Source organism: Phycodurus eques, chromosome 7 (assembly GCF_024500275.1).
Source record: "Phycodurus eques isolate BA_2022a chromosome 7, UOR_Pequ_1.1, whole genome shotgun sequence".
In the NCBI taxonomy this organism is placed as follows: domain Eukaryota; kingdom Metazoa; phylum Chordata; class Actinopteri; order Syngnathiformes; family Syngnathidae; genus Phycodurus; species Phycodurus eques.
The window spans coordinates 13,664,550-13,691,187 of NC_084531.1; the positions used below are offsets into that span (position 1 = coordinate 13,664,550).

General features: G+C 41.2%; 1 protein-coding gene across 6 annotated transcripts in view; it reads left to right on the forward strand.

Annotated features, from left to right (window-relative positions):
• Positions 1-26,638, forward strand: part of stx1a (syntaxin 1A (brain)) — a 78,239-nt gene that overhangs the window by 43,655 nt on the left and 7,946 nt on the right. For 4 of the 6 annotated variants that reach the window (XM_061682575.1, XM_061682574.1, XM_061682572.1 and 1 more), the window contains exons 4-8: positions 10,244-10,318; positions 10,930-11,003; positions 14,716-14,824; positions 23,771-23,844; positions 25,813-25,947. In XM_061682575.1, the coding sequence (XP_061538559.1) occupies positions 10,244-10,318; positions 10,930-11,003; positions 14,716-14,824; positions 23,771-23,844; positions 25,813-25,947 (467 nt within the window). Of the gene's footprint in view, positions 1-10,243; positions 10,319-10,929; positions 11,004-14,715; positions 14,825-23,770; positions 23,845-25,812; positions 25,948-26,465; positions 26,501-26,638 lie in introns of all 6 variants that reach the window. The other 2 variants (XM_061682577.1, XM_061682578.1) reach the window with 2 other exon arrangements.

The window sequence follows — 26,638 nt, forward strand, 5'->3', positions numbered from 1 at the left end:
GCAGATGGGAAAGGCAGCAAACTGACCAGTGTTAGAGCAAAGGAATCTGTTCTGGTTGGGAGTTTGTGTTAAGGTGCTCTGTCTTGTGTCTGACAGTCACAGAGATGGAGAGTTGATGGACTGTTATCAGGGAGGAAGGAGGCCTGACAGTGACAGCAGAGGGAGCCTTACCTGATAAAAGCTGATGTTCGTCTTTATTTGCTTTATCCTCTTGATTCTCATTTACCGTATGTACCATTAAGTAACAATGGTAAGAGATTTAGGGAAGTGATTGTTGTGTAATTGTATATTGAAGCAATTTAGGCAGACTGGAGTGCAGTGCAATGTGGTCAGACTGTATCTCTGAGTCAGTCCTGTGATTGACAGGTGATCAGTGCAGGGTGACTCCGAAAGAGGCTAGGATTGGATGCAGCCCCCTCACATGACTTTCGGCAAGTGTATAAACTAGATGGATGAATAGTACAGTACCAGTGCAGTATTTTGTGTTCATTGTTCCTGCTAAGGCGGCACGGTGGCCGACTGGTTAGAGCGTCAGCCTCACAGTTCTCAGGACCCGGGTTCAATCCCCGGTCCCGCCTGTGTGGAGTTTGCATGTTCTCCCCGTGCCCGCGTGGGTTTTCTCCGGGCACTCCGGTTTCCTCCCACATCGCAAAAACATGCATTGATTGGAGACTCTAAATTGCCCGTAGGTGTGACTGTGAGTGCGAATGGTTGTTTGTTTGTATGTGCCCTGCGATTGGCTGGCAACCAGTTCAGGGTGTACCCCGCCTCCTGCCCGATGACAGCTGGGATAGGCTCCAGCACGCCCGCGACCCTAGTGAGGAGAAGCGGCTCAGAAAATGGATGGATGGATGTTCCTGCTAAATGATGTCTCAAGTGGTGTCTGTTATGCCATCTGGAGGTGATGTTAATAAACTGTACAAGCAAGAGTTCATGGGAGACCAATGATGTAATGCAGCTACGTCTCAATAAATTTGAATATGGTGGAAAGGTCCATTTATATCATTCAGTATTCATACATTATATAGATGCATTAAACCCTCACACAAACACCTTCTTGCCTAATTTCTACATTTAAAATAATTGTCATTGTTTCTTGATTGTTTGTTATGTAATATTCTGGTACCTAGAGATGGTGAATTATGGGTTTTTGTTTGCTGTAAGCTATAATCATCAAAATTATATCTATTTATAAATATAAATCATGGAATATTTCACTCTGAATGTGTGTAGTGCATCTTTATAATGAATTTCACTTTTTGAAGTGAACTACCTCACTAAACTAAGGTTTTGGCACTATTCTAATTTATTAAGATTTACAGGTAATTACTGAATTTCAAATGTTTTCACTGTTTAAAACAGTTCAAACAGTTCCCAGGTGTTTACTGACGTTCGGATTTGCTTTCGTCAAAATACCCCAAGGATCAAGATTTATAGACACTTTATACACCCTAGTTCTTGACTCCCTATTTTCTTTTTTTTTTTTTTTTTTATATAATGAAGACCCCCGATGGGGGGTCGAGCTGGCGGATGGGAACAGGCAAGGCTTCTACTCTGCGGTGGCAGAGCCAAGAGTGTGGGTGAAAATGAAATGCTGCTAAAGAAAAATAGTGGTGCCTGAAGATCCAATTTTATTTTGTTATGTGACTATGCATGTAACTCAGAACACTTGTACCATATATCATTTTGTCCCATAGAAATGAATGGAAATGCCATTAATCTGTTCCAGCCTACCACCCTAAATATTTTTAATAAGAAAAATTGTCCTCTATAGTATTGTACTTTATAAAAATACTGTAATGACATAATGTAATATAATATAAAGAATTACACAGTTTTTGCCACATTTTTCATTTCAGTTCAATGGAGATGGTGCTGCTCTTTCTGCTGTGTGCACCATGGCCACCAGGGAGCAGTATAATACATCATCCATCCATCACCGCTTATCCTGGTTAGGGTCACGGGGCGCTGGAGCCTATTCCAGCTGACTTCGGGCGAAAGGTGGACTACACCCTGAACTGGTCGCCAGTCAGTCGCAGGGCACATATAGACACAGACAACCGTTCACACTCACACCGTCACTGAGTGGGAACTGAACCCACATTGCCCGCACCGAAGTCAGGTGAGTGTACCATGACACCATCAGTGACCAGTATAATACAGACACACCAATATACATGAAGAAGCTGGTCAAAATTGCTCAGTAAACAGCATTCGCAGTCGTTCTTTGCAGAGGATAAATAATATATGCCTGTGAGTATTGTTATATAGGCAGAACGGTGGATGACTGGTTAGCACATCTGCCTGACAGTTCTGAGGACCGGGCTTCAAATCCTGGCCCCGTCTGTGCAGAGTTTGCATGTTCTCCCAGTGTCTGCGTGGGTTTTCTCCGGACACTCCGGTTTCCTCCCACATTGCAACAAAACGTGTGATAGGTTGATTGAAGACTCTAAATTGCCCGTAGGTGTGAATGTGAGTGTGAATGGTTGTTTGTTTCAATGTGCCCAGCAATTGGCTGGCGACCAATTCAGGGCGTACCTCACCTCTCGCCCGAAGATAGCTGGGATAGGCTCCAGCACACCCATGACACTAGTGAGGATAAGTGATACACAAAATGGATGGATGGATGGATAGGTTTAGGTTGACATTAAACATCAACTGGGAGTGGCATTGGAGTGGCATTAAACAGCTTGAAGTGAATTGATGAATTGTTCATCCATCCATTTTCTTCCGTTTGTCCAAGGTCGGGTATCGGGGGCAGTCGCTTTAGGAGGGAAGCCCAGACTACCCCCTCATAGCCACTTCATCCAGCTCTTCCGGGGGGGATCCCGAGGCGTTCCCAGGCCAGCAGGGAGACATAGACTATTCAGCGTATCCTGGGTTGTCCCCGGGGTCTCCTCCCGGTGGGACGTGCCCGGAACACCTCACCAGGGAGGCGTCCAGGAGGTATCCTAAACAGATGCCCGAGCCACCTCATCTGGCTCCTCTCAATGCTGAGGAGCAACGGCTCTACTCTGAGCCCCTCCCGGATGACTGAGCTTCTCACCCTATCTCAAAGGGAGAGCCCGGACACCCTGCAGAGGAAACTCATTTCGGCTGCTTGTGCCCGGGACCTTGTTCTTTTGGTCATTACCCATAGCTTGTGAATCATAGGTGAGGGTAGGACCGTAGATCGACTGTTAAAGTGAGAGCTTCGCTTTTCGGCTTAGCTCCTTCACCACAACAGACCGATACAAAGTCCACATCACTGCAGACGCTGCACCGACCCGCCTGTCGAGCTTCCGTTCCATTCTTCCCTCACTTGTGTACAAGACCCCAAGATACTTGAACTCCTCCACTTGGGGGATGATCTCCTCCTCAACCTGGAGAGGGCACTCCACCCTTTTCCGACTGAGGACCATGGTCTTAGATTTGGGGGTGGTAATTTTCATCCCAACTGCTTCACACTCTGCTGCGAACTGCTCCAGTGAGAGTTGGAGATCACGGCGTCATGGAGCCAACAGAACCACATCATCTGCAAAAACAACAGAGATGCAATACTGAGGCCCCCAAACCGGACCCACTCTATGCCTCGGCCGCACCTAGAAATTCTATCAACAGAATTGGTGATAAAAGGGAGCCTTGGCAGAGTCCAGCCCTCACCGGTAACGAATCCGACTCACTGCCAGCAACACGGACCAAACTCTGACTCCGGTCATACAGGGACCGAACAGCCTGTATCAGGGGGTTCGGTAACCCATACCCCCCACAGGACTCCCCGAGGGACATGGTGGAACGCCTTCTTCAAGTCCACAAAACACATTTAGACTGGTTGGGCGAACTCCCACCCACCCTCGAGGACCCTGCCGAGGGTGTAGACCTGGTCCACTGTTCCACGGCAAGGACGAAAACCACACTGCTCCCCCTGAATCAGAGATTCGACTTCCCGACGGAGCCTCCTCTCCAGCACCCCTGAACAGACCATACCAGGGAGGCTGAGGAGTGTGATTCACCTGTACTGGGGGGGTGGCAGTTTATGTACATTAGCGTCACTATTCTATAATAGTGGGGGAATAGTTATAATCAGATAACAAAACATTAAAGTTAGAGTTTGCAGTTAAAAAAAATAATAATTTGAAAACTATGTTAAAACTGTCTGAATAGTAAAATATTGTTTAAATTATCTTTTGAAAGATCATCCTTCTCTGGTTTCATTATATGCCTGCAATTTCATTTTAATGGGGTCAACATGACTAGCCAATCAGAGACTGAAGATTTGACCGAAGAGTTGTCAATCATTTGCTCACACGCACCGCCGCACACGTAGCCTTGCAGGGGACACACCACAGCTTCCAGATTATTTAACTCCATTTAGCAACAAAAGTTAAAAAGAAGCAACCCTCAACAGCTCTCAAGACAAATCAAAGGTAGACATATGCAGTATAACTGTGGTCTCTTATACACGAACAGTTGCATATTTAGCTTGGAAAACCGCTGCATACATCACATCACATCACTGTTGTCACCACGTTATCAGGTAAGTTGATCATATGTACATTCCAAAAAATACAACATCAAACCAGAAACATTTTGTGTTTGGCGACACTCCATCATGCCATGCTAGCGATGTCGTTGTCATGCATGGTAATGTAATGAGCTGGGGCGGGGTGGGGATTTCTTTGGGTAGAGACGCAAGAGGGCGGAGCTGGGGAGTGACGTAAGCCTATACATTCAAATCTTGCTAGCAGTTTGAAAACTGCATTCTCTACCATTAATTGCTTGCTTGTTTAATTTAGGTATACACACATTTTGTTCTCCATAAAATGTCCCCTTTAACATATTATTATTCATTCTTAAGGTCACAGAAGTAAAAAGGTCCTCCAATAATTGTCTAGGTTTGACATTCTACATTTCTATTGAACAAAAAATGTCACCTGTGAATTTATTTACATGGAGCCAAATCACAGCAAAAGTCATCTCAAGCAATTTTTGTGAATCGAGTGGGTGCACACCGCTTGTACACCTACTGGGAGTGAAAATGAAAAGAAAATATGAAGTTGATCACCATCTCTCTCCTTGTTCTCCAAGCATGCCTTGCTTTTTATGGCTTTTTTTTGGCTTATCCCAAAGCCCCATCACTGCTGTATAAATTGATGCCAAATGGTGTTTGCACAATTTTTGGAATGTGTATAGAATCTGACTGTTGGGGTGCCTTCCCTTCTGCTATACTGTTGAATGACCGACATCTTCTCCATCAGTTTATAACACTGCAGGAAACTTTACCGCAATTCACTGAATTTCGTCTCCTGTGCTCGCACTGTGCGCCTCCTCCGGCTTCCATCCTTCCCTCCCTCCCTCTTCTGCCACTTTGGAAACAATCTGAAGCTGGTGAGAGGCCCGGCTGCGCGCGTCGCCATAGCAACGCAGTATTAATTGTGGCAACAAGCGTGACCTGAAGATTCCGTTCGGGAGCGTCTGGGAGGTAGGGAGGGAGAGAGCGAGAGAGAGAAAGAGGGTGAGAAGCTACAACTCAATTGATTCCTCAGTTTTGCACTCTAATTTGCTTTCCTCGCACTTGTACTGATTCATTAACGTGCGCACTCTTCCTTTTTTTCCGACGGCCAATAACAAGGCTCAGTGGACACTTGATGGAGCAGCTTGGCCTCCTCTGTTTGGTAACCGGGAGAGCGGAATCTAATCTGACTCCTTTACACGCACACATAGTGAAACACACAGAAACCAGCCTGCTTTCTATTCTGGCTGTGACGGTGAGTCTGCTGACCTCATGAGGGGTTTCTATGGTTACACTCTTCCATAACCTTTACACCCCTGTGAGTGTAAAAGTTCAACATGTAAAACATCCAAAACAAAATAACAATCTAAATAAATAAAAACACCCAGCAAATTTACAGCGAGTAACCACTGTTTGTAACAACCTTTAGTAATTACATGTTGTTGTTGAAAGACACACAACCTCCAATATGCTTTTGGCACCCCATCAATTATTGTCAAGCATCCTTGGGAAATTAGTTTTTCTTATTTTTCTTATTATTTTTTTTTTATTGGTTTTTACCGTTGTCATTTTAATTTGATTTCATTGTATTTTGTATGAGGCTACATACTTTGTGTTAATCCCAAAGCCCAACCCCATTATTTGTCCAGCATCCTTGGTTCTTTTGAAAGGCACTATACAATTCCAATATCTTGTTTTTATTATAAAATGGATTTTGCATTATTATTTTATATATATATATATATATATATATATATACACACACAATAACATGTACATTTGAGTTGCAGGTTTAATTTTGTCCTCTTTGGGTTGCCATCCTCACGCTCTAATGTAGTATCTGCGACTTTAAGTGCGTGTGGCTTTGAAAGGCGGGACCTTGGCCTGGTGAGTGACATGGGCATCAGTGAATGAGAGTTTAGAGTTGACTGGCTAACCCATTTGCCACCCCGTTAGCCAGCTCTTCAACTTGTGTATAAATGTGCATTATATACTGAATGTTCGAACTACTGATGGCGGGCTATATTAAGTTAGCTAACATCGATACGTTACCTTGAGTTGGCTATCAAAGATGTGCTATTGTGGTGCACATTGACCTTTATTGTCCTTGTTAAGCTTCCTTCATGGCAACTTATTTCTACAAGGACTGGTGCATGCGACTGCAGTAACCTTAGCCCGTGTGGAAAAATGCAATGCTTCGAGGCAGAAAATATTGATTCTACCTTTTTATGAAATCAAATTGTTAGAGTTATTTGATTATTTGTTGCGGCCCAAATTATTTTCTTTTTCACCACTGTTTTCGTGCCATTTTTCTTCGAACTTTGTGTTGTTCCCCATCATTGGCATGTGTCCTTGGGTCTTTTTAAAGGGGCTCTAACCAGATATCCGTCTTTTGTTTTAAAATACATTAAATATGTTTGAAGATAAGTGTTGAAAACATATGCAAAGACACAATATACTGTAGTGCTGGATTGTTGCGATATAGCTTAAGGATGGTTGTCACCGTTTGAATTTAACTGATTTTGTGGGCGGGGCTAAAACATAGCCCCGTGACATCACAGGGCAGGGGTGTATACTTTCCAGTGCGAGTTCCCTTCCCCACTATATAAGTCCAAAGTGACATCATTTTGTTTGGCTGCTCAGTTGAGTGTTAGCTGTGCTTAGCTTCCATAACAAGCCCCATTTACCGCTCCAGCGTGCAGTTAGCAAGCTAATGATGGCTACACCCCAAAAATGCGTCTTCGCTGGATGCATCAATTTACAGAACAGCGTCTGAAAGCTAAGAGGTGGCCCTTATTATTCAAGTTTTGAAACCTGATTTTATATACTTAGCGATTTGTTTTATTCATTCAAATTTGACAGGCTTGTTAACAAGACCCTTCTCTGTGGTGTGTCGAATTTACATGCCATTTTTTGGGCCTGCTTAGTGCCACTTTAAAGGTGCTGTAAAATCCCTATAGCTTGTTTTTAGTTAATATTTTTTATTTTCTTTCCCCCCAATATTTCTTCCCATACCTTTTGATCACCTTTTTGTGTTGTTGCACATTTATTGTCAAGTGTCCTTTTGGAAGGCCCCCTACAATTCCAATATCATCTTCTTTGTTTTATTTATTTATATTACCTTTTTTTGTTTGTTTTCATTTATTATTTTTAATAGCTTTTTTCTCATTTCTAATAGTTTCTAATCATACCTTTTAATCATCATACTTTGTGTTCTCCATTATTGTCAAGTGTCTGAGTCTTTTGAAATGCGGCATACAATTCCATTACCCTCCTATTATTTATTTATTTAAAAAAATTGACTTAACTGCTTTATTTTTCATTCATTCATCCATTCATTTTCTCGTCTGTGAGACAGACATTGTTAACACTAGTACACCATGCTGCACGCTAGTTTATCATTTGTATTATATTATATTATTTACACTTTATTGTCTAACGTGGGCTTCTTGTTCACCCTGTGTTTGTATGGGTGAAAGCTTTGTTTAACTGGAAGCTATAAGTTAGTGTGTGTGTTTGTGTGCGTGTGTGTCTGTCAAATAATCTATTTTCATCTTGGATAGTTTTACTTGAGTAACTTGTAAAGGTCCTTTTTAATGTTTACTGGTTTCATGTGGCCCATTAACATATGAAGACCTAGCTCTTTTTTGACATCAAGATGATAAATTACTTTCTTTAAAACGGCAATAAATGCTCCAGGGTAGTATGTGCGTGTGGGTGTGACCCATTATTTCCCCTTCGCTGTAAAAATAAACGAGTTAACTTTGTGTCTAATTTGAGTGCTGCTTATGGTTAACATTAAGATTAATCTGACAGCTCTGTATATTTTATCTGTAAATACAAATTAGGGAAGTTTTGTTGTTTTTTTGTTTTTGTTTTTTTAATATGGTCTCATATACTGTACCACTGTAGTGCATGCAAGCAGTCACTGAATTTACTGTGGAATGATTCATGGTTTTGTGCTGGCCACTGGATTTATAACTCACATTCAATAGTATGTGTCACTTGCTATTATTCCTTGGTCCACAATGAAACTGAAAGCTGCACCGGTAGAATTAAATCACTGAGGAGGTTTTGTTTGCCGAAATTTCCACAATAAGGAGGAAGAGGGAGTTTAAGTGAGGTAGTACAATAGTAGTCCATGTTGAGCTGTTTGTATGCTATCATAGGATTTTCATAAGACAAAATCAGTCTTCACATCAGAACATGAATTAGATTTTAAAATCTATATTTTGCATTACATTTATAATCTATTAAATGGCAAATGTGTTTGTTGTTGTTTTCTATCTCAGTTGTGCAATATGGAAAGTTTTTAAAGATGATGATTTATTTGTCACATATCAGCACATCTCAGGTACTTGGAATATTGTACAAAAATTCATTCATTTCATAAATTCAATTCAAAAAGTGAAATGTATTACACAGATTCTTTACACTCTTAGGAAAGTAATTTGATGGTGCATTAAGTAATATTATTTTTTTTTGAGATGGTGAATTTTGGATTTTTGTTATTACAGCTAACAAAAATTCACCATCTCAAGAAATAAGATCAAGAAATATAAACAGCAACATCATTGAGAGTGAATCAGCAGCGCCTCTGCTGGTTGAAGCCAATTAGTGCACTCCAGTTTGATTTAGTTTCTTCAAAATACAACTAATCAAAAATCAATACAAACTGAAATATTGATAGGTTGATCAATTAGTACGCCCATCCGTGCTCACTGTTGTTGACAAATAACGACATGTTCAACAGAGGGTCTGATAGTGGGAATGTACGGATTGATACTGAGATATCAATACCTCCAATACCAGATATTTATTGTATATAATCGATTCACAAATCAAAATGTCGATACTATTGACACATCTCCGACACCAGTTTGACTTTTACCCCGAATCTGATCTGAAAGGAAATTAGTGGTATCAAACGTCACTATCTGAAGTGTGTTTTTATGCACTCCAGCTTGGCAAACTGTTTCTCCTTGTGTGTATACACCAGTGGCAATTCCTTCCATGAGGGGTTTCGTTATTTCTCACTTATGTTATTTTTAGCGGCACGGTGGACGACTGGTTAGAGCGGCAGCCTCACAGTTCTGAGGAGCGGGGTTCAATGTGTGGAGTTTGCATGTTCTCCCCGTGCCTGCGTGGGTTTTCTCCGGGCACTCCGGTTTCCTCCCACATCCCAAAAACATGCATTAATTGGGGACTCTAAATTGCCCGTAGGTGTGAATGTGAGTGCGAATGTTGTTTGTTTGTATGTGCCCTGCGATTGGCTGGCAACCAGTTCAGGGTGTACCCCGCCTCCTGCCCGATGATAGCTGGGATAGGCTCCAGCATGCTCGCGACCCTAGTGAGGAGAAGCGGCTCAGAAAATGGATGGATGGATGTTATTTTTACTGGCTTGATTAAGATCGGTGTAGTCAATTGTACAGCTGTGCTTTTCCACTGCTTATTTTGGCTTTCATGGTTAATCAGATGAGAACAGTTAGCATTTGGGAAATTGAGCCATGGTGTATTTGAACTTGACTGATGGATACAGCAGTCTTACTGGAAGTAACAAACTAAACTTCCCCCCAAAAAATCTGTGCAGTGTTTGCAGCGCATGTCTGCATTGTAGGAATGGGAAGAAGACAGCAGGCGGACGCCAAACATGCTGTTTGTCTTCATGAAGTTGTTGTGAAGCTTGGATTTGTTTCATGACTGTGAAAGTGTTCCTATAGTGTTATAGTTGTGTTTGTCAATTCTCCTCAGAAACAAAGGCTGAACTGGAGGATCTTATGGCAGACATCAAGAAACTGGCCAACAAGGTCCGCTCCAAATTAAAGAGTAAGGTTAATTATTATATTTTTTTTTTTTGCTGTGTGAGATATACATGATCATAAGTACTCAAATTAAATGTATTAAGGACACACAAAAGGTCCAGATCACAACAACAGAATATATGTGTGTGTGTGTGGCGCTATATATATATATATATATATATATAGCCACACACACATATATATATATATATATATATATATATATATATATATATATATATATATATATATATGTGTGTGTGTGTGTGTGTGTGTGTGTGTGTGTGTGTTTTATACACACACACGAGTACATTAGCAACAATATTCCATTTAATAAATTTTTAATAGAATAAACCAAATTACAAGTGACGCCAAAGTAATACCTGATTGTGAACTTTTAAAAAAAGTTGTCATAATGTTGAAAAATAGATAGAAATAGTTTTTGTATACTATGTATTTATTTATTTATATTTATTATTTTATTAGACCTTATTCTGATATACATATATATATATATATATATATATATATATATATATATATATATATATAATATGTGTGTGTGTGTCTTTTTTGTCTGTTTTTTATTATTTTTTTTTAATGTCTGTTTTCCATGTGTGTCTTTTTGTATTCTAGGTATTCTGCATACGATCGAGCAGGAAGAAAGTCAGAACAGATCGTCAGCTGATTTGAGGATACGCAAGACACAGGTAGACGTTCCCAGTCAATATACTGCTGACATTTTATTATATTATTATAACATTATTACTTTCTTTTTGTTTTTCTTGAATTATTGTTTGGATTCCTTCGCTTAGGGTGAAAGAAAAGTGTGTTAAAGAATAAAATGAAAAAAAATATTTAACAATAAATGTGTGAATGTTGCTTATTATTTACAATAGACGTATTATTAAATGCTGATTTTATTTATTTATTTTTCTTTTTTTTCTGTTATGACTGTCATTTGTACTAAAAATCTAATTTCCAAGAGTGGCCTCGCCAAGAGAACAGCATAGACAATTACAATAAAGACAATAAAATGTAAACACTAATAATAAAAATAATGTTATATGTAGAGGTGAGAAAATACTTAAAAACATTAGAATAACAAGTATAAAAGAAAAAAAAGCGAGTGAGTTGGCTGGGAGCGGAACTGCTGAAGCGTTCTGTCACTCACTTCTGAATCTTTGGCGAATGACCAATGAGCAGCCAGAATGCAGACAGGGGTGGGACTACATTAAACATACTGCCATGTGATTTGTGATTCGCCAGTGTTGTCACTCACTTCGGCGAATGACTAATGAGCAGCCAGCATCAGGCAGCGCATCAGGCAGCGCCTGATGAACTGAATGAACTGTACAACTGAACTGTAGAACTGAAGAGTGATTCGTTCAGGGGAGGGACTTAAGTGAACTGAATGATTCGTTCAGTGAACTGGTGCACTGAAGAACTGAAGAGTGATTCGTTTGTTGAAATTATTGTTGGCGATCCGTTAGACACGAATGTTTTGTTCGTTGAACTTCTTCGGTAAGGATCGATGTACTAGTACGATGATTGATTCGTTTGCGCAGGGAACAATTTACTGCGCAGTGAACATACTCATGAGTGATTTTAACCGCAAGTCCTGACGTCCTTGCGGGGATAGCTTTCACTACCAGCCGTTTCTTCAGGCTAACGGCTTATGTTGAGTCAGTCAAGCACATGAAAACAAGCACACATTTAAAATAAATGTAAATTAAGAAATGTATATCCGTAAACATACATATTCCCTCTGTCTCTAATGTGATTATCAAAGCTTTATGTTTCATAAGAATAATATTAATAATAAAAATAATAATAATAATATACATTCAACTTATATACCGCTTTTCAAGACACTCAAAGACGCTTTCCACTAATCAGTATAACAGTAAGGTGAGATGCAGAAAAGTCACACCGGCCGGCGTAAGGGGACGCGGAAGGATGTTTGGTAGCTGAGCTCGCTGCACACATGTTAACGAGTCACAACCGAAGCCGGGTGTTCGAGAGTTTGCTGAGAGAGAGAGATAGGTAGGTGACAATTTAGCTTGTTTTTTTTGTTGTTGTTTTTTTTTTTTTTTTTTTTTTTTTTTTTTTTTTTAAATCTCCCTACCTTTCCTAGATTACAATACGTGACAACAACAACACATAGTCCTTCGGTGAACGTGTTGGGGGAACGTGAACCTCAGGGATGGCTCGTGAACTGAATGAGGAAGCACTTGAAAGATTTTGTGAAAAAGAACTGAACGATTTGGTGAACAAATCCTTTGAACGAAGAGTTTGGATTGATTGGATGATTCAGTACACTCAAAAGAACTGCCATGCGCATCACAAGGAAAGATGCCGGTCCGACCTGGGAGACACAAACATATTGTGAGGGTCTGTTGGGAACGTTTGGCAGAGTCCCCTGTCAGAAGGAGCTTCAACTCCCACCAACTTCGCCCACCTCCCGGGGGAGGCGGGGGACACTGAGTCCAAGTGCACCATGTTCCGTGCCTCCATTGTTGACGTGGCTGACCAGAGCTGTGGCAGTAAGGTTGTCGGTGCCTGTCATGGCGGAAATCCCCAAACCCGTTGGTGAACATCAGCAGTAAGGGATGCTGTCAAGCTGAAGAAGGAGTCTTATCAGGCCTTTTTGGCCTGTGGGACGGAGGAAGCTGATGGGTACTGGCTGGCCAAGCGGAACGCAGCCCTGGTGGTCGATGAGGCTAAAACTCGGGCATGGGAGGAGTTTGGTGACGCCATGTAGAACGACTTCCAGACGGCCTCGAGGAAATTCTGTTCCCCCATCCGGCATTTCAGGAGGGGGGAAGTAGTGCACCGTCAACACTGTATAGTGGGGACAGTGTACTGCTGACCTCAACTTTGGACATTGTGAGTCGGTCGGCCAAATACTTTGAAGACTTCCTGTATTCCACAGACATGCATTCCCATGAGGAAGCAGATCTGGGGACTCTAAGGTGGGTTCTTCTATCTCTGGGGTTGAGGTCACCGAGGTGGTTTAAAAGCTCCTCGGTGACAGGGCCCCAGGGGTTGGTGAGATCCGCCCTGAGTTCCTAAAGGCTCTGGATGCTGTGGGGCTGTCCTGGTTGACAAGCCTCTGCAACACCGCGTGTAGATCGGGGACAGTGCCTCTGGATTGACAGACTTGGATGGTGGTCCCCTTTTTAAGAAGGGGGACTGAAGGGTGTGTTCCAACTACAGGGGGATCACACTCCTCAGCCATCCTGGTAAGGTCTATTCAGGGGTTCTGGAGAGGAGGGTTCATCAGCAAGTCTAATCTCAGATTCAGGAGGACCAGTGTGGTTTTCGTCCTGGCCGTGGAACAGTGGACCAGCGGACCAACTCCAATGATGTGGTTCTGATGGCTTCGTCAAACCCCGATCTCCAACTCTCGCTGGAACAGTTCGCAGCCGAGTGTGAAGTGGCTGGTTTGAAAAAATCAGCACCTCCAAATCTGAGGCCATGGTCCTCAGTCGGAAAAGGGTGGAGTGCCCTCTCCAGGTCAGGGTGGAGATCCTGCCCCAAGTGGAGGAGTTTAAGTATCTTGGGGTGTTGTTCACGAGCAAGGGAAGAATGGAGCAGGAGATCGACAGGCGGACCGGTGCAACACCTGCAGTGATGCGGATTCTTTATTGGTCTGTCGTGGGGAAGAAGGAACTGAGCCGAAAGGCAAAGCTCTCGCATTACCGGTCGATCTACGTTCCTTTCCTCACCTATGCTCACGAGCTGTGGGTTGTGACCGAAACAACAAGCCCGATACAAACAGCCCGAATGTGTTTCCTCCACAGGATGTCTGGGCTCTCCCTTAGAGATCAGGTGAGAAGCTCGGTCATCCAGGAGGAGCTCAGAGTCGAGCCGCTGCTCCTCCGCATTCAGAGGAGACAGATGAGGTGGCTCTGGCATCTGGTTAGGATGCCTCTCAGGCGCCTCCCCGGTGAGAGGTTCTGGCACGTCCCTCCAGGAGGAGGCCCCAGGGACGACCCAGGACACGCTGGAGAGACTCTGTCTCTCGGCTGGCCTGGGAAAGCCTCGGGATCCCCCCAGAAGAGCTGGACGAAGTGTCTGGGGAGAGGGAAGTCTGAGCTTCCCTGCTTAAACTGGTGCCCCCGCGACCCGACCTCGGATAAGCGGAGGAAAATTGATGGATGAATAAAATATTTTAAAAGAACATGGATTAATGCAAGGTTTACTGTACACTATACAATAGTTCCTTCTGTAAAAGGAAACAAAATGTAACTACAGTATTGAACAGAACAGTGTGATATGAGTTCAATTTTTTAATGTTTTAATATTTTATAACTGTTATATTGGCTAATGGAGTGTAGTAGTGTATATAGGACTTTATAATATGGAATTCAAAACAATAAAACATCAATAATAAATCCTTGTTTTGTGTCTTCCCAGCACTCCACATTGTCCCGAAAGTTTGTGGAGGTGATGTCCGAATACAACACCACCCAGTCAGACTACAGGGAGCGCTGCAAGGGCCGTATTCAGAGGCAGCTGGAGATCAGTGAGTATAGAACTACAGAACAGTAAGCGATGCTGCTGTCACTCTAATTTGTCATTATCGACTTAGAAGGCCCGAGCTTTGTCACATCACTCCCCCGTGCAATAGCTCGATGTGTCCTCTTTACTGTACAGTGAGTATTATGTAACTATACAGTGAGTAAAATCTTTAAGTTCAAACGAAATCCATTTTAGGATGCTGGGTTTTCAGATTTTGAAATAGTGATGCCTTGACTTACAAGTTTAATTTGTTCATTGACCACACATACAGTAATAATAACATAATTAAATAGAATGTAAAGAATTAATTTGTGTATCATGATAATTCAATGGGCATTGTAGTGTTCTTTGTGGTGTGTGTGCACTGTGTTTCAGGGGGCATTACAATGCAAATAGAAATACGACACCTACAGTGTATTTGATGATGAAACACAGAGGAAGACTGTTGTAACTAAGCTCCAGTAATATTAGCTGTTTTTCGCAGAGGATAAAGAATATAGGCCTATGAGTATTGGTCAATGCTCTTTCTGCATGTTGTTACTGCTTGTGTTCAAATATAAGCTGTTTGAAGGGGAACTAAAGCCAATTATTTTTTTATTAATATTTTTTCAAGAATACATTGTATGTGGCCTCACTAAGCTAAACACGGTATTCTGATTAATATTGTGTTTGTGAAATCCATCTCGGGGAGCGCCATGTTGGCCGTGTGTGTGTGTGTGTGTGGATACATATATATATATAGATATCCACACACACACACACACACACAGCAAACACTTTTTATTATGTTTTTAGCTTTCATTATGTTATCAGTTTATTATTTGTGTAAAGAACAAATATGTGGTTAATTCCAAGATGTTATCTATGGTTTTAATTCACTTTTTAGAGGAAACTTCCTAGGGTCCTGTTGATGCATTCATTGAAAGTAAAACATATTACTTCCAGAAAGTAATTGAAATAGTTCCACGACTATTGAATTTTCTACAGGGTAACTTGTAATTGTAACCTACTACATTTCCAAAGTAATCAACTCCCACACATGCAACCAATACTGGTTGTGTGGGGACACATGCAACCAATACTGGTTGCATGTGCCCCCACTCGGCTAAACACGGTATTCTGATTTGGGGAATCCATCTCAGGGAGCCGCTATGTTGGGCAATATTCTCCTATGCTGCCGACGGAAATTAACGTCACAACTGCCCTCGTGTGTTGCGTCAGCTCCTGTATATGCAGAACGTCACATGATCAAACCCGTATGCTGCGATAACTAGTATTACTAAGGGTGGATGTAGTTTTTATGTTAATTTCGGTCAACAGCAGAGGGGGATATTGCCCAACGTGATGGCTCCCTGAGTTGGATGAAAATTGATGAATTAATCTGTTTTAATTATTATTACACAAATGCAATATTAATCCGAATACCGTGTTTAGACTAGTGGGGGCACATACAACGTATTCTTGAAAAAATATTTTTGGCTTCAGTTCCCCTTTAAAGGTTTATAATTACCGTGACATTGATGCTAGTTTTGCTAGCCAGTCAAGGACATTTTGCATTGTTTGCTAACATAGGCTAGGAGAACTTTGTCAAACAAAGTAACTGTGCAGGTAGTGTTTTTTCAACTGTTACGTAATAATGGGGCTGATTTATATAATAATCACTCCTACCCGAAGTATCTCATGGGCAGAGATCAGCTCGGCTGGCCGAAGAGCCAGAACCACTTTCAAGCTATACCGCTGTCTGAAATACTATAATTCAAAAACACCCGCACCCAACACACATAAGAGAGGTGAACATTATTTTAGTGCCATCTGCCAATGTGTTGCATCCAGGTTCGAAAGTGTGAGCGCCACCTGGTGTTCTGTGAATATGACACGTCAAAATCGCACACAGGTGGTCGACGGAATGACTATACAGTGGACTAAGGCACAGACTGATCTGATTCTCTTTCCCCCTCGAGCAGCAGTGGATCCATTTAATTTGATTTGTCAGCTTGTTGAGCCATAGGGGACCTTCGCTGAGCTCTCCTGTCGTCAGGGAAGGGATTAGACACGGAAACGTCAGGGGAGACGGGAATTGACAAACACTGTCGAAAGATTTAAGCATTTGAATGAGAATCCGAAACCCACTTCCTTCAGATTGAAGCAGTAATCCTGTTTCCCCGCTATATCGCAATTCATAGTAGGCACCCCGCTAATATCGTGTTGTTGTTTTTTTCAAGCAATTATTTTTTTATGGGTTTTTACAGTATACAGTCAAGCCCAAATGTAGAGTTGCAGTCCTTCAGTGTAGTACTAGGTTAATGCCGCAACATGCTGGGCAGCACTGAGGTCTGTTGGATGAGATACTGTGTGATTAGGAGCTTGGTAGAGAAGATTCCCAACTGAGCTCCAATTAATAGTCGTCATTCCCACAGAGTAGAGAGAATATATGACTAAGAGTACTGTAGTATGCTCTGTTTGTATGTGTTGCTGCTTCCATATGGGTTAAAGTAGCAGCTAGTTTATATATCAAGTTTATAATTTCAATCTCAATTTACGAATTTAACTGGTTCTTGAACGGGTTAGTAATTTGAAAAGTTTGTGTACTGAACATAATTTTCCCATAAGAAATCATGCAAACTTGAATAATTTGTTCCAGCCTCAACAAAAGTAATTGTTGAATTAAAAGTGTGTACATTTTGAACACAATCTAAAGCTATTCAGTACTGTATAACAAACATGACAAAGATCAAAAGTCTCTTTATTAACCGAGTTAACAACAACACGCGGAACTGTCCTCATTCGTATGCAGCTGCCCTGCCGACACACACCCAAACAGTGTCACGAGTCACTCTAGTGCATTCACACTCAGTCTGAAATCACAAAACCGCTTAACTTTAACAAACATGTTGCTACAATTATGATGACTAAAAAATGAAATCCCCTTTACCTTGACTCCTTGGCTTGCAGCTTCTTCTTTTCTTGACAAGTCGGCATGTACGTGTCTCGCCTGTCTCTGAAATGACTCGCTAGCTGTTTTTCGTTTATCCAAACGACCAACAGCTTTAAGTCCACAACAAGTCCCTCCCTCTTGGCACGCTTGTACGTTGCTTTTCTTGAACCCATATTGAGCTAGCAAAACGTGAAAATAACACACTAAGCAAAGTAGCAACCGACCACGACGCTAGAGCGGCTGACAGCAATCCGCCTCCCCACAAAATGGCTGCTTCGACCGGGACAAATTGGCTGCACGTGCCGCCACAAAAGGGATGAATGAAACGTTTGCACACTGCGACATGATTCGACCACTGGGCAATATTTTTGTTTGGTCTGAGGTTCGTAAATGGAATAGTTCGAACATTGAGGCGTTTGTATATCGGGGTTCCGCTGTTCAATAACGTTAATGGTAATTTATTTTAGCCCGTCCAACGCATTTCACATTAAATGGACTTTTGTTAATTGAAATTAGATGTTTTGTTTGGACATTTTGGTGTTTAAATATACAGTGTTTAATTCTCTTATGTTTCGTGTCTGTTTTACAGGGAGTGACAGATAGAAAGCTTGCAGCAAGCTTGCGTTGCCACTTATTTGGAGAACTTTGCAAGCGATAGTCTTTTTGTTTCGTTAAAGTAATGTTATATGATGGTCTCCCATTTCTTGACAGCGGGAGAGTGAGAACAAGTGCTCAGGAATTTAGTGATGCCTTGAAATACGAGTGACCCGACTTCATAATCAGAATCGTATTTATTGGCCAAGTATATTCAAAACACGCAAGAAATTTGTCTCCGGTAGTTGCAGCCACTACAGCAAACAAACCACTAAAACAAAACATTCATTGAGGACATAAACACATAAGTACAGAGAGTCATTAAGTAATGCAAGATTTCCAGTAATGCAGTAATACTGATCCAACGACAATTGCGCAAATGATGTGGAGAGTCCTCAAACAATTTAAAGTGTCCAGTAGTGTGGTAATACTCATCACCAGAAGTGCAAACAAAGCAGAGTGAAGAAGCTACAATGAGTACAGTAATAATGTCATTACAGAGATGTGCAAAATTGGCACGACACAGCAGGTGAAGCTGGGGGACACAACCTCATCCACACATACCAACAGCACTGGGGCGCCCCAAGGATGTGTCCTCTCTCCGCTGTTCTTCTCTCTCTACATGAATGACTGCACCTCAACGCAACCAGCTGTCAAACCCCTGAAGTTTGCAGACAGACGACACCACAGTCATCGGCCTCTTCAAAGACGGTGACGAGTCTGCGTATTGACAAGAAGTGGAGTGACTGGAGCTGCGGTGCGGCCAACACAAGCTGGAGCTGAACACGCTCAAGGCATAAGAGATGATCGTGGACTTCAGGAGGCATCCTTCGCCACAGCTGCCCCTCACACTTTCCAACTGCCCTGTGTCAACCGTCAAGACCTTCAAGTTCCTGGCAATGATAGTCTCTCAGGACCTGAAGGCTCTTCTTCCCCAATTGCTCAGTTTGGCCAGACGGCTAGCTCTAGGAAGGGTTCCGGTCGGCCCAAACGTCTTCCATTTAAGGATTATTGAGGCCACTGTGGTCTTAGGAACGTAAAGTGCAGCAGAATTTTTTTTGTAACCATGGCCAGATCTGTGCCTTGCCACAATTCCGTTTCTGAGCTCTTCAGGGAGTTCCTTTGACCTCATGATTCTCATTTGCTCTGACATGCACTGTGAGCTGTAAGGTCTTGTACAGACAGGGGTGCGGCTTTCCTAATCAAGTCCAATCAGTATAATCAAACACAGCTGGACTCCACTGATGGTGTAGAACCATTTTAAGGATGATCAGAAGAAATGGACAGCACTCAGGTTAAATATATGAGTGTCACAGCAAAGGGTCTGAATACTTCTGGCTGTGTGATATTTCAGTTTTTCTTTTTTCGCATTATATCCAAATTTACCACACCGGTGTGCTTGGTCATGGTGTGATTGTTGATGTACAGTACTCATCAAAGTTGCTTTCATGAGCTGCAAGGAATTAGTGTGCTTCCTAATTGCCAAAGGCGGACAGCTTGACAAAAACAATTCTAGTAATACTGTAGCAGAAATAGCATGTTCCACACTCCACAGACTTGTGTTTTGTATTTCTCAGAGTTAACACTGCACCCATGCCGCTCTCTTTCTGCACAGCGCTCCATTCACAATATACAATAGATGTAACTCTTTCATCACCATGGCTCCTGCGTCGATGCCTCACATTCAACATGACCACCACGTTGGCATGCGAGGCACGTCTTTTGGAATTGGATCTAGTCATGTTGTATATCTGTGACCTGGAAATACGTGAGTCCCATTCTCTGCCCGCATTGCACCACAGCGTCAATAAACAACATCGGCATATTCTTGAACTAAAAGACTTTGTCAGCGGCAGTTTAAGTGACAAATGGAAACTATTTATGGGCACATTGTTCAGTCCTGTCGGTCAGTTTTAGCCGATCTCCGTTATATCAGGGTCCGTTTTATCGAGGTTCCACTGTAGTTAGTTTTTATTTCGTTTTGACTTTTCTTTTTCAAATTCAGAGAGTTTTAATTTGTTTTAAGAGCAAGTTTGTTTGTTTTTATTACTTACAATAACAACTCAACAAAAAATACAATTTAATAAAATGTACTAACTTACGAACAGAATAACAACCATCCACAAATCAACTACAGGTATTGTATAACAGTCCACAGAATTTGAAGTGCAATAAGTGCAGTGCATAATATTGCTTCTCAGGACAGATTAGATGCATCGCAACACACTATAAAACCATTCATGTGACACATGCTGTAGTATGGCCTTTTTAAAAAGTTCTTATTTGCATGTTTTCCATCCTTTGTTGCTAAACTGCAAACTTCTCAAGTGGACTTTCAGATTTGTGACTGTTAAAATGACAGAGAGAGAGTAAGCTTGCTTTTACCGCTTATATCTCCAGTGGCATCCATTCTGGGTTTTTTTTCTTTTTCTTCTTGAGTGCATAGTTATTGTAACAAAGCTTTTCAAGTTTTCCTGCTGTTGCTGAAGTAGTGCTGTGAAAATGTCCTGTTGTTGCAGTAGTTCAATCGCCTACAGTGTCAGCGAGGCAAACTGCTTGCTTATCTGCTTTCACATCTGTATTTCGTGGTGGGAAACAGTTGCATTATGAGACTCTCAGCAGTTGTCCGTTTGTCTGAGTTTTCTACAAAAGACGAATAACCAACGTGCAGGTTCTGCGATGGCGCTAGCTAGTTGATAGCCGTCTTAGCCATTTCCGTCAGCAAACGTGGCAACAAAAACAGCTTGGACGTAAAAGTTAGCTTCGCAGCAAAAATTGCACTTGGTCTGGCGAGCCGTCAATAGGACGGCGCTGCCCTGCTCACTTCTCGGCAACACACGAGTGAACTACAGTTCCCAAAGGACTGTTCGACCTTCCTTCTGTATCCGTTCTGTATCTATGTATTTATCCAAAATAAATACATTTAAACTCAACGCAGAAAGCTGATGTATAAACTTAACTGACAAAGACGAAAACAAAGGACATTTTTGCTATAATTATATTTTTTAAAACTCTCATTTTTATTTCGTTTACGAAAATGTGTTTTCAATTTTAGTTTTAGTTATTTTGTTTGTTTTCATTTACTGTAATAAATAACCTTGGTCTAAAATCTGTTTGGCATATTACTTGAAGCACATTACTATTATTTATTTTTTTCTACTTATCTGTTAATACTTTGTGAGGTGTCTGTATGGGGAAGTTTCTCGATCCTTTCTACTCCCTATTTTGAATTCTTTTGGCCTCATGGAGAGTTTAAGGTGGGGGTAAGGGTGGCTAAAGAGGGGGATGAAACTGACTGGCTGTGACTTGCTTTCTCGCAGTAGTGCCCAGGAGAAGGCCTGAGCTAAGAGGTATCTGTACTTCAAAAGGAGGACATGTCTGTGGAGGGCAACTGGTGTATGGGGTGCAACTACAGTACTGCAGCAGCATGCTTTGTAACATGCAAAGTCAGTTAATGTCGACGAGCTGATGATGCGTTTGAGGGCTCCAGTGTACTTGCGCATACTGGAATTGTAAAATGATTCCCCAAACCTGACCATTTAAGAAAAATAATAATAATAACTTTAATTGTATTAGGGGTTGAAACGATTAGTCGACTAGTCAATGAGTCGGCTTTACTACTTTGCATTGCATTTGCGACTTTGCATTTTTAAAGCTTGAAGTCGACGCACCACGTTTTCAGCATCTCGTCCTCCAATCGGCCGATTTACAGAGGACTTTCGACTTGCCCGTCATGGAAGTTGTAAGTTATAACACGTTCCAACATGCCATCACTAGCCCTGTCAGAAAGCTCTTATATTTCCCATTTGCATATACATTATTTGCTTGGAGTTAATTTATATATATATATATCTATTCAAAAATACAACATCAAACCAGTGACATTTCATGTAACGTTGTGTGCTTGCAGCCAGAGGTGCATAGTAACGCGCTACAATTACTCCGTTACATTTACTCAAGTAACATTTTCGATAAACTGTACCTGTCAGAGTACTTTAAATGCACTGTACTTTTTACTTTTACTTGAGTATTTATGCGAAGAAGGATCGATACTTTTACCCCATTAGAATGATCAACTACTTTTATTTATCCATTCATGCGTGTGCGCCTTCGACTTCCGCATAGAGCACAGGGGGGACAGCTGCGCAAGTGTATTTACAGACCAAAAAACAACAGCTTTGTCATGCAGCTCTTCAATTGTGTCTGCCCAAACTTGGATATTTCAGCCCACTTCTAACTTGAGAAAACACCTTGCGATTAAGTTGCAGATGTTTTTGCTGTTGTTTTGGCAGTGGGTGTGGCAGAATTAGCACATGCACACACACAATCACTAAGTCTGGTCAGCAAACAGCTTCTTCATTTAAGTGAATAAAGCAAATAATGTTTCTGTAGAGCCCAATGCATGTGTTGTTGGTTTATGGGCAGTTAAAAATTTAAGTGGTGGCAGGTGTGTGTCGACTCCCATTTATTATTATTTTATGTGATGTTCATGCTCTGATTTTAAAAAATAATAATAATTTTAAAAATCTGAAATTACTCTTTTTTTTTTTTTTTTTTTTTTTTTTTTTTTTTTTTTTTAGTAGTTTTTCATTGAGTACTTTATTACTCTTACTCAAGTAACTATTTGGATGACTACTTTTTACTTGAGTCATATTATTCTAAATTAACAGTACTCTTACTTGAGTACAATATTTGGCTACTCTACCCACCTCTGATTATGTCACACTACAAGGAGTTTTGTCGATCCGGGAAATCGGCCGCGATAGGTCATCGGACCAATATCGGGACTAAAATCCTGTAGTCTGATCTAGGCATTACTACTTTGAATGTGTCTGGTTACTTCATGTACATTTCTGTGTAACCCTCTTATCTTAAAATCCCTAATTCAGCCTAGAAAAAAAAAAAAACATCCTTTTGGCGGTGTTAATCCTCTTAAATGCTGTTGTCCAATTTTTGAGGTGCATTTCTCCCTAAAACATTGGTCAATGGCAAATTGGACTTGAGAGGTACTGCTGCACAATTACAATGAAGCAACACGCTGGAGATAGCAGACCAAACCCTGACACAGACGCCTCGCGATCACCAGAAAGTTGCGCTAAAATACGGGAAGTTGTTCTTTTGCACGGCTCTAGCAGATGATGCCTGCCCTGAATTCTGACACCAATTATTTTTAAATCACATCCGTCGCCTTCCAGAGGAGGAATGCCAATTAAAAAGCGGTCGAGTCAGATGGCTAGAGAGCAAATAGAGGGACTCACACCTTTCCTTTTAATTAAACTGAATGTTGTGAAGAAATGGTCATTAATCAGTCAGAGACGTGAATTCCAAATGGAATTTCAGGATGGCATTGATTGAAATAACATACTTGCTGGGTTTGTTCTTAATTGTCACTCTTCCACTGTGTGTTTTTGTGCTTCCTAGCTGGAAAAAATACGACAAACGAGGAGCTGGAAAGCATGCTGGAAAGTGACAATCCAGCTATCTTTACATCAGGGGTAAGTCATGTAACTTGCCCAAATTCAATGGCACTCAGTAGAGCGTTGACCTCTGCGAAGGCCAAATTGTTCACCTTCATAACTAGCCACCGCATTCTTATGGCTAATTTTGGTCGTTAAAATGTACACATTGTTACTGAGACGTGAAGGAAAATAGGTTAAAAAATGCTGAAGGAAATCATGGAAATTAAGGAACATTTGGGAAAGGTTTCTCCCACCCCAAAATCCTGGAAATTATGGTTATGTGGGAAAAAAACTCCTGGAAATCAAGGCAAATGGGATGTAAATTGAAAAATATCGAAACATTAAGACAATGAAGAAAATGCCAAAACAAATCCTGAAAATTACTGAAAATGTGGTGGAGGGAAAAAAACAATTGAAATCTTGGAAATCAAGGAATATTATGATAAAATGCCTGAAAAATCCTGGAAATTAAGGAAACTGTAGAAGCATTATTTTATCCTGGAAAGGTTCTCAGCAGAAACAAACTCAGGAAGCACAAGATACAAATGCATGGCATTTATTCACAGGGTAAAGGGACACAGGTGGAGACAATCACCGTAATGAGGCGACAGGGACAGGAAGTAAAACTTCTGAAACGAGAGACAATTACTATGGCCACGTGCACACATACCCAGTAAGTGGTGCTCAAGCACCTGTCCTTTAGCCCAAGACAAAAAAGTGCCCTTTTTTCTGCAGCCCTTTTTGTTTTTCTGCAGAGATTACCCTCTCTGTCATCAATTCCATCCTAGGTGTTTTAATATCGAACAGGCATTTATTTGAGTCATTGGAAGAAGTGTACATATGCTGCTATTCAATCCACCTTGATTAAGGCCCCATTTCCAGAAGAAAAACCAGCCCATAAGCATGATGCTGCCATCAGTCTCCATGTTTCACTGTAGGCATGGTGTTCTTTTGGTGATGAGCAGTGTTGTGTCTGCAGTGCAAACTTTGGTGCAAACTTTGCACCAAACATACCTTTTGGAATTATGCCCAAGAAGTTGAACCTTGGTTGCATCAGTAGATTATACATTTTGAACTACACACATCCGGGAGATTGTGTGTTTTGTAGCCTGACTTAGATAAGGTAAGGCTATCTATCTTGATGTCCACTTCTTGGTAATGTCACTACCATATTTTCTCTTTGATGATGAAAGTCTTCACTATGTTCCCGGTTCTTTTGATGCTTTTGAAGAAAATAAAAATACCCTTCTTGTGACTATTACCCTCTGCACATTGAGTTCCCACTGATGCTGCAGAAGGTAATTGCAGACCATGACTTGTATTGCAAGATATCACAACAGAAATCTCAGCAAAACACGATGAAAACATCTTAAATATATTTGGGGTTAATCAGAATTACTTTAAATGGCAGGTGTGTGCTGACTCCCATTTAAGATGTTTGAACGTGCACACTTCATTCTTAACACAGCGACATCCCCAGTTACAGTATAAGAGGGTGTGCATTCTTGTGGTCTAATTATTTTACATCACAAAAACCTGGCATTTGAACAGGGGTGTGTAGATTCTTTTATATCCACTGTAGCTTCCCATCACCTCATTTGTGACTGTGTTGATTGTGTTCACAGAAATAAATACATAAGTTAAATATATACTACGTTTTTTTTCTTAATTGTATGAAGAGTTTTGCCGATGGGTACCTTTTTTGGGCTTGAGCACCTGCCCCCAAAAACGTCTGTGCAACGTGCCTGCCCCGGGAAAAAAACAGACATGGTTACATGAAAGACAGGACTAAAAACTGGTGATTTAACATCAATGAGAAAACATGACAAAAGGTGGAAAAAAAATTCCCCCAAAATCCCATTCACACCAAATGGAATCGGTTCCACAATGTTTTTATTTGCTGCTTAATCCTACTAATAATCTAGCTAACTGCAATGGAAACTACTAATAAACAAAAACCTCCTTTTCTCTCTTCTCTTTTTTTTTTTTTTTTTTTTTTGTAAGATCATCATGGACAACATCACCCAGCAAGCAATGAACGAGATCGAGACGCGGCACAATGAGATCATCAAGCTGGAAAACAGCATCCGAGAGCTTCACGACATGTTCATGGACATGGCCATGTTGGTGGAAAGCCAGGTGCTAATGCTTCTGTCGTACGTCATTTTGTGTCAGTACACAGACAAATGCCCTTGGGACACAAATCTGATCTTTGAATTCTGCCTTGAGGTTTCACAATATTCAGTTGTCTGACCAGCGGGTCGTCCCAGCGCATATTGGTTTAGCCTAGTGCTTCACTCTCTTACATTCTACTGTAAATGATGCGAACAAAAGTCATTTGAATCCCTTACTGTGGAGTATGTTGATGGATAGAAAAAGTTTATCCCTTACTCTTATTTTCAGTTGCTTTAGGTAGCTTTCAAGCTATCGTATCAACAATTGTTTGTTAGCTGGAAATGTTTTCTTCTGTGCACATGAATGCTTTAATCATCAATAATAATTGAATGAACTAACCTTTCTGTCATGAGGTGCCACATGATTGTGTGTTAATTTTACTTGTCTGAGCTTGCCCCCCCCCCCCCCATTCTTTTCTGTTAACGTTCCATGTTTCTGTCCCTCATTTTTCCGCACTTTGTCTCCACATCAATGGCACTAAGCACTAGAGATCACAGCAGCCAGCTAACGCACAAAGGTAATTTATTTATTTTTCTTTTATACACTTGGAGTCATTGTTGTGAATGCAATCACTTGTTCATTCAGGCTTTTGCCTGGAATATTATTGGGGATTTGCGTTCAGATATGAATGAAGCATTGTACTGTGTCTGCATTG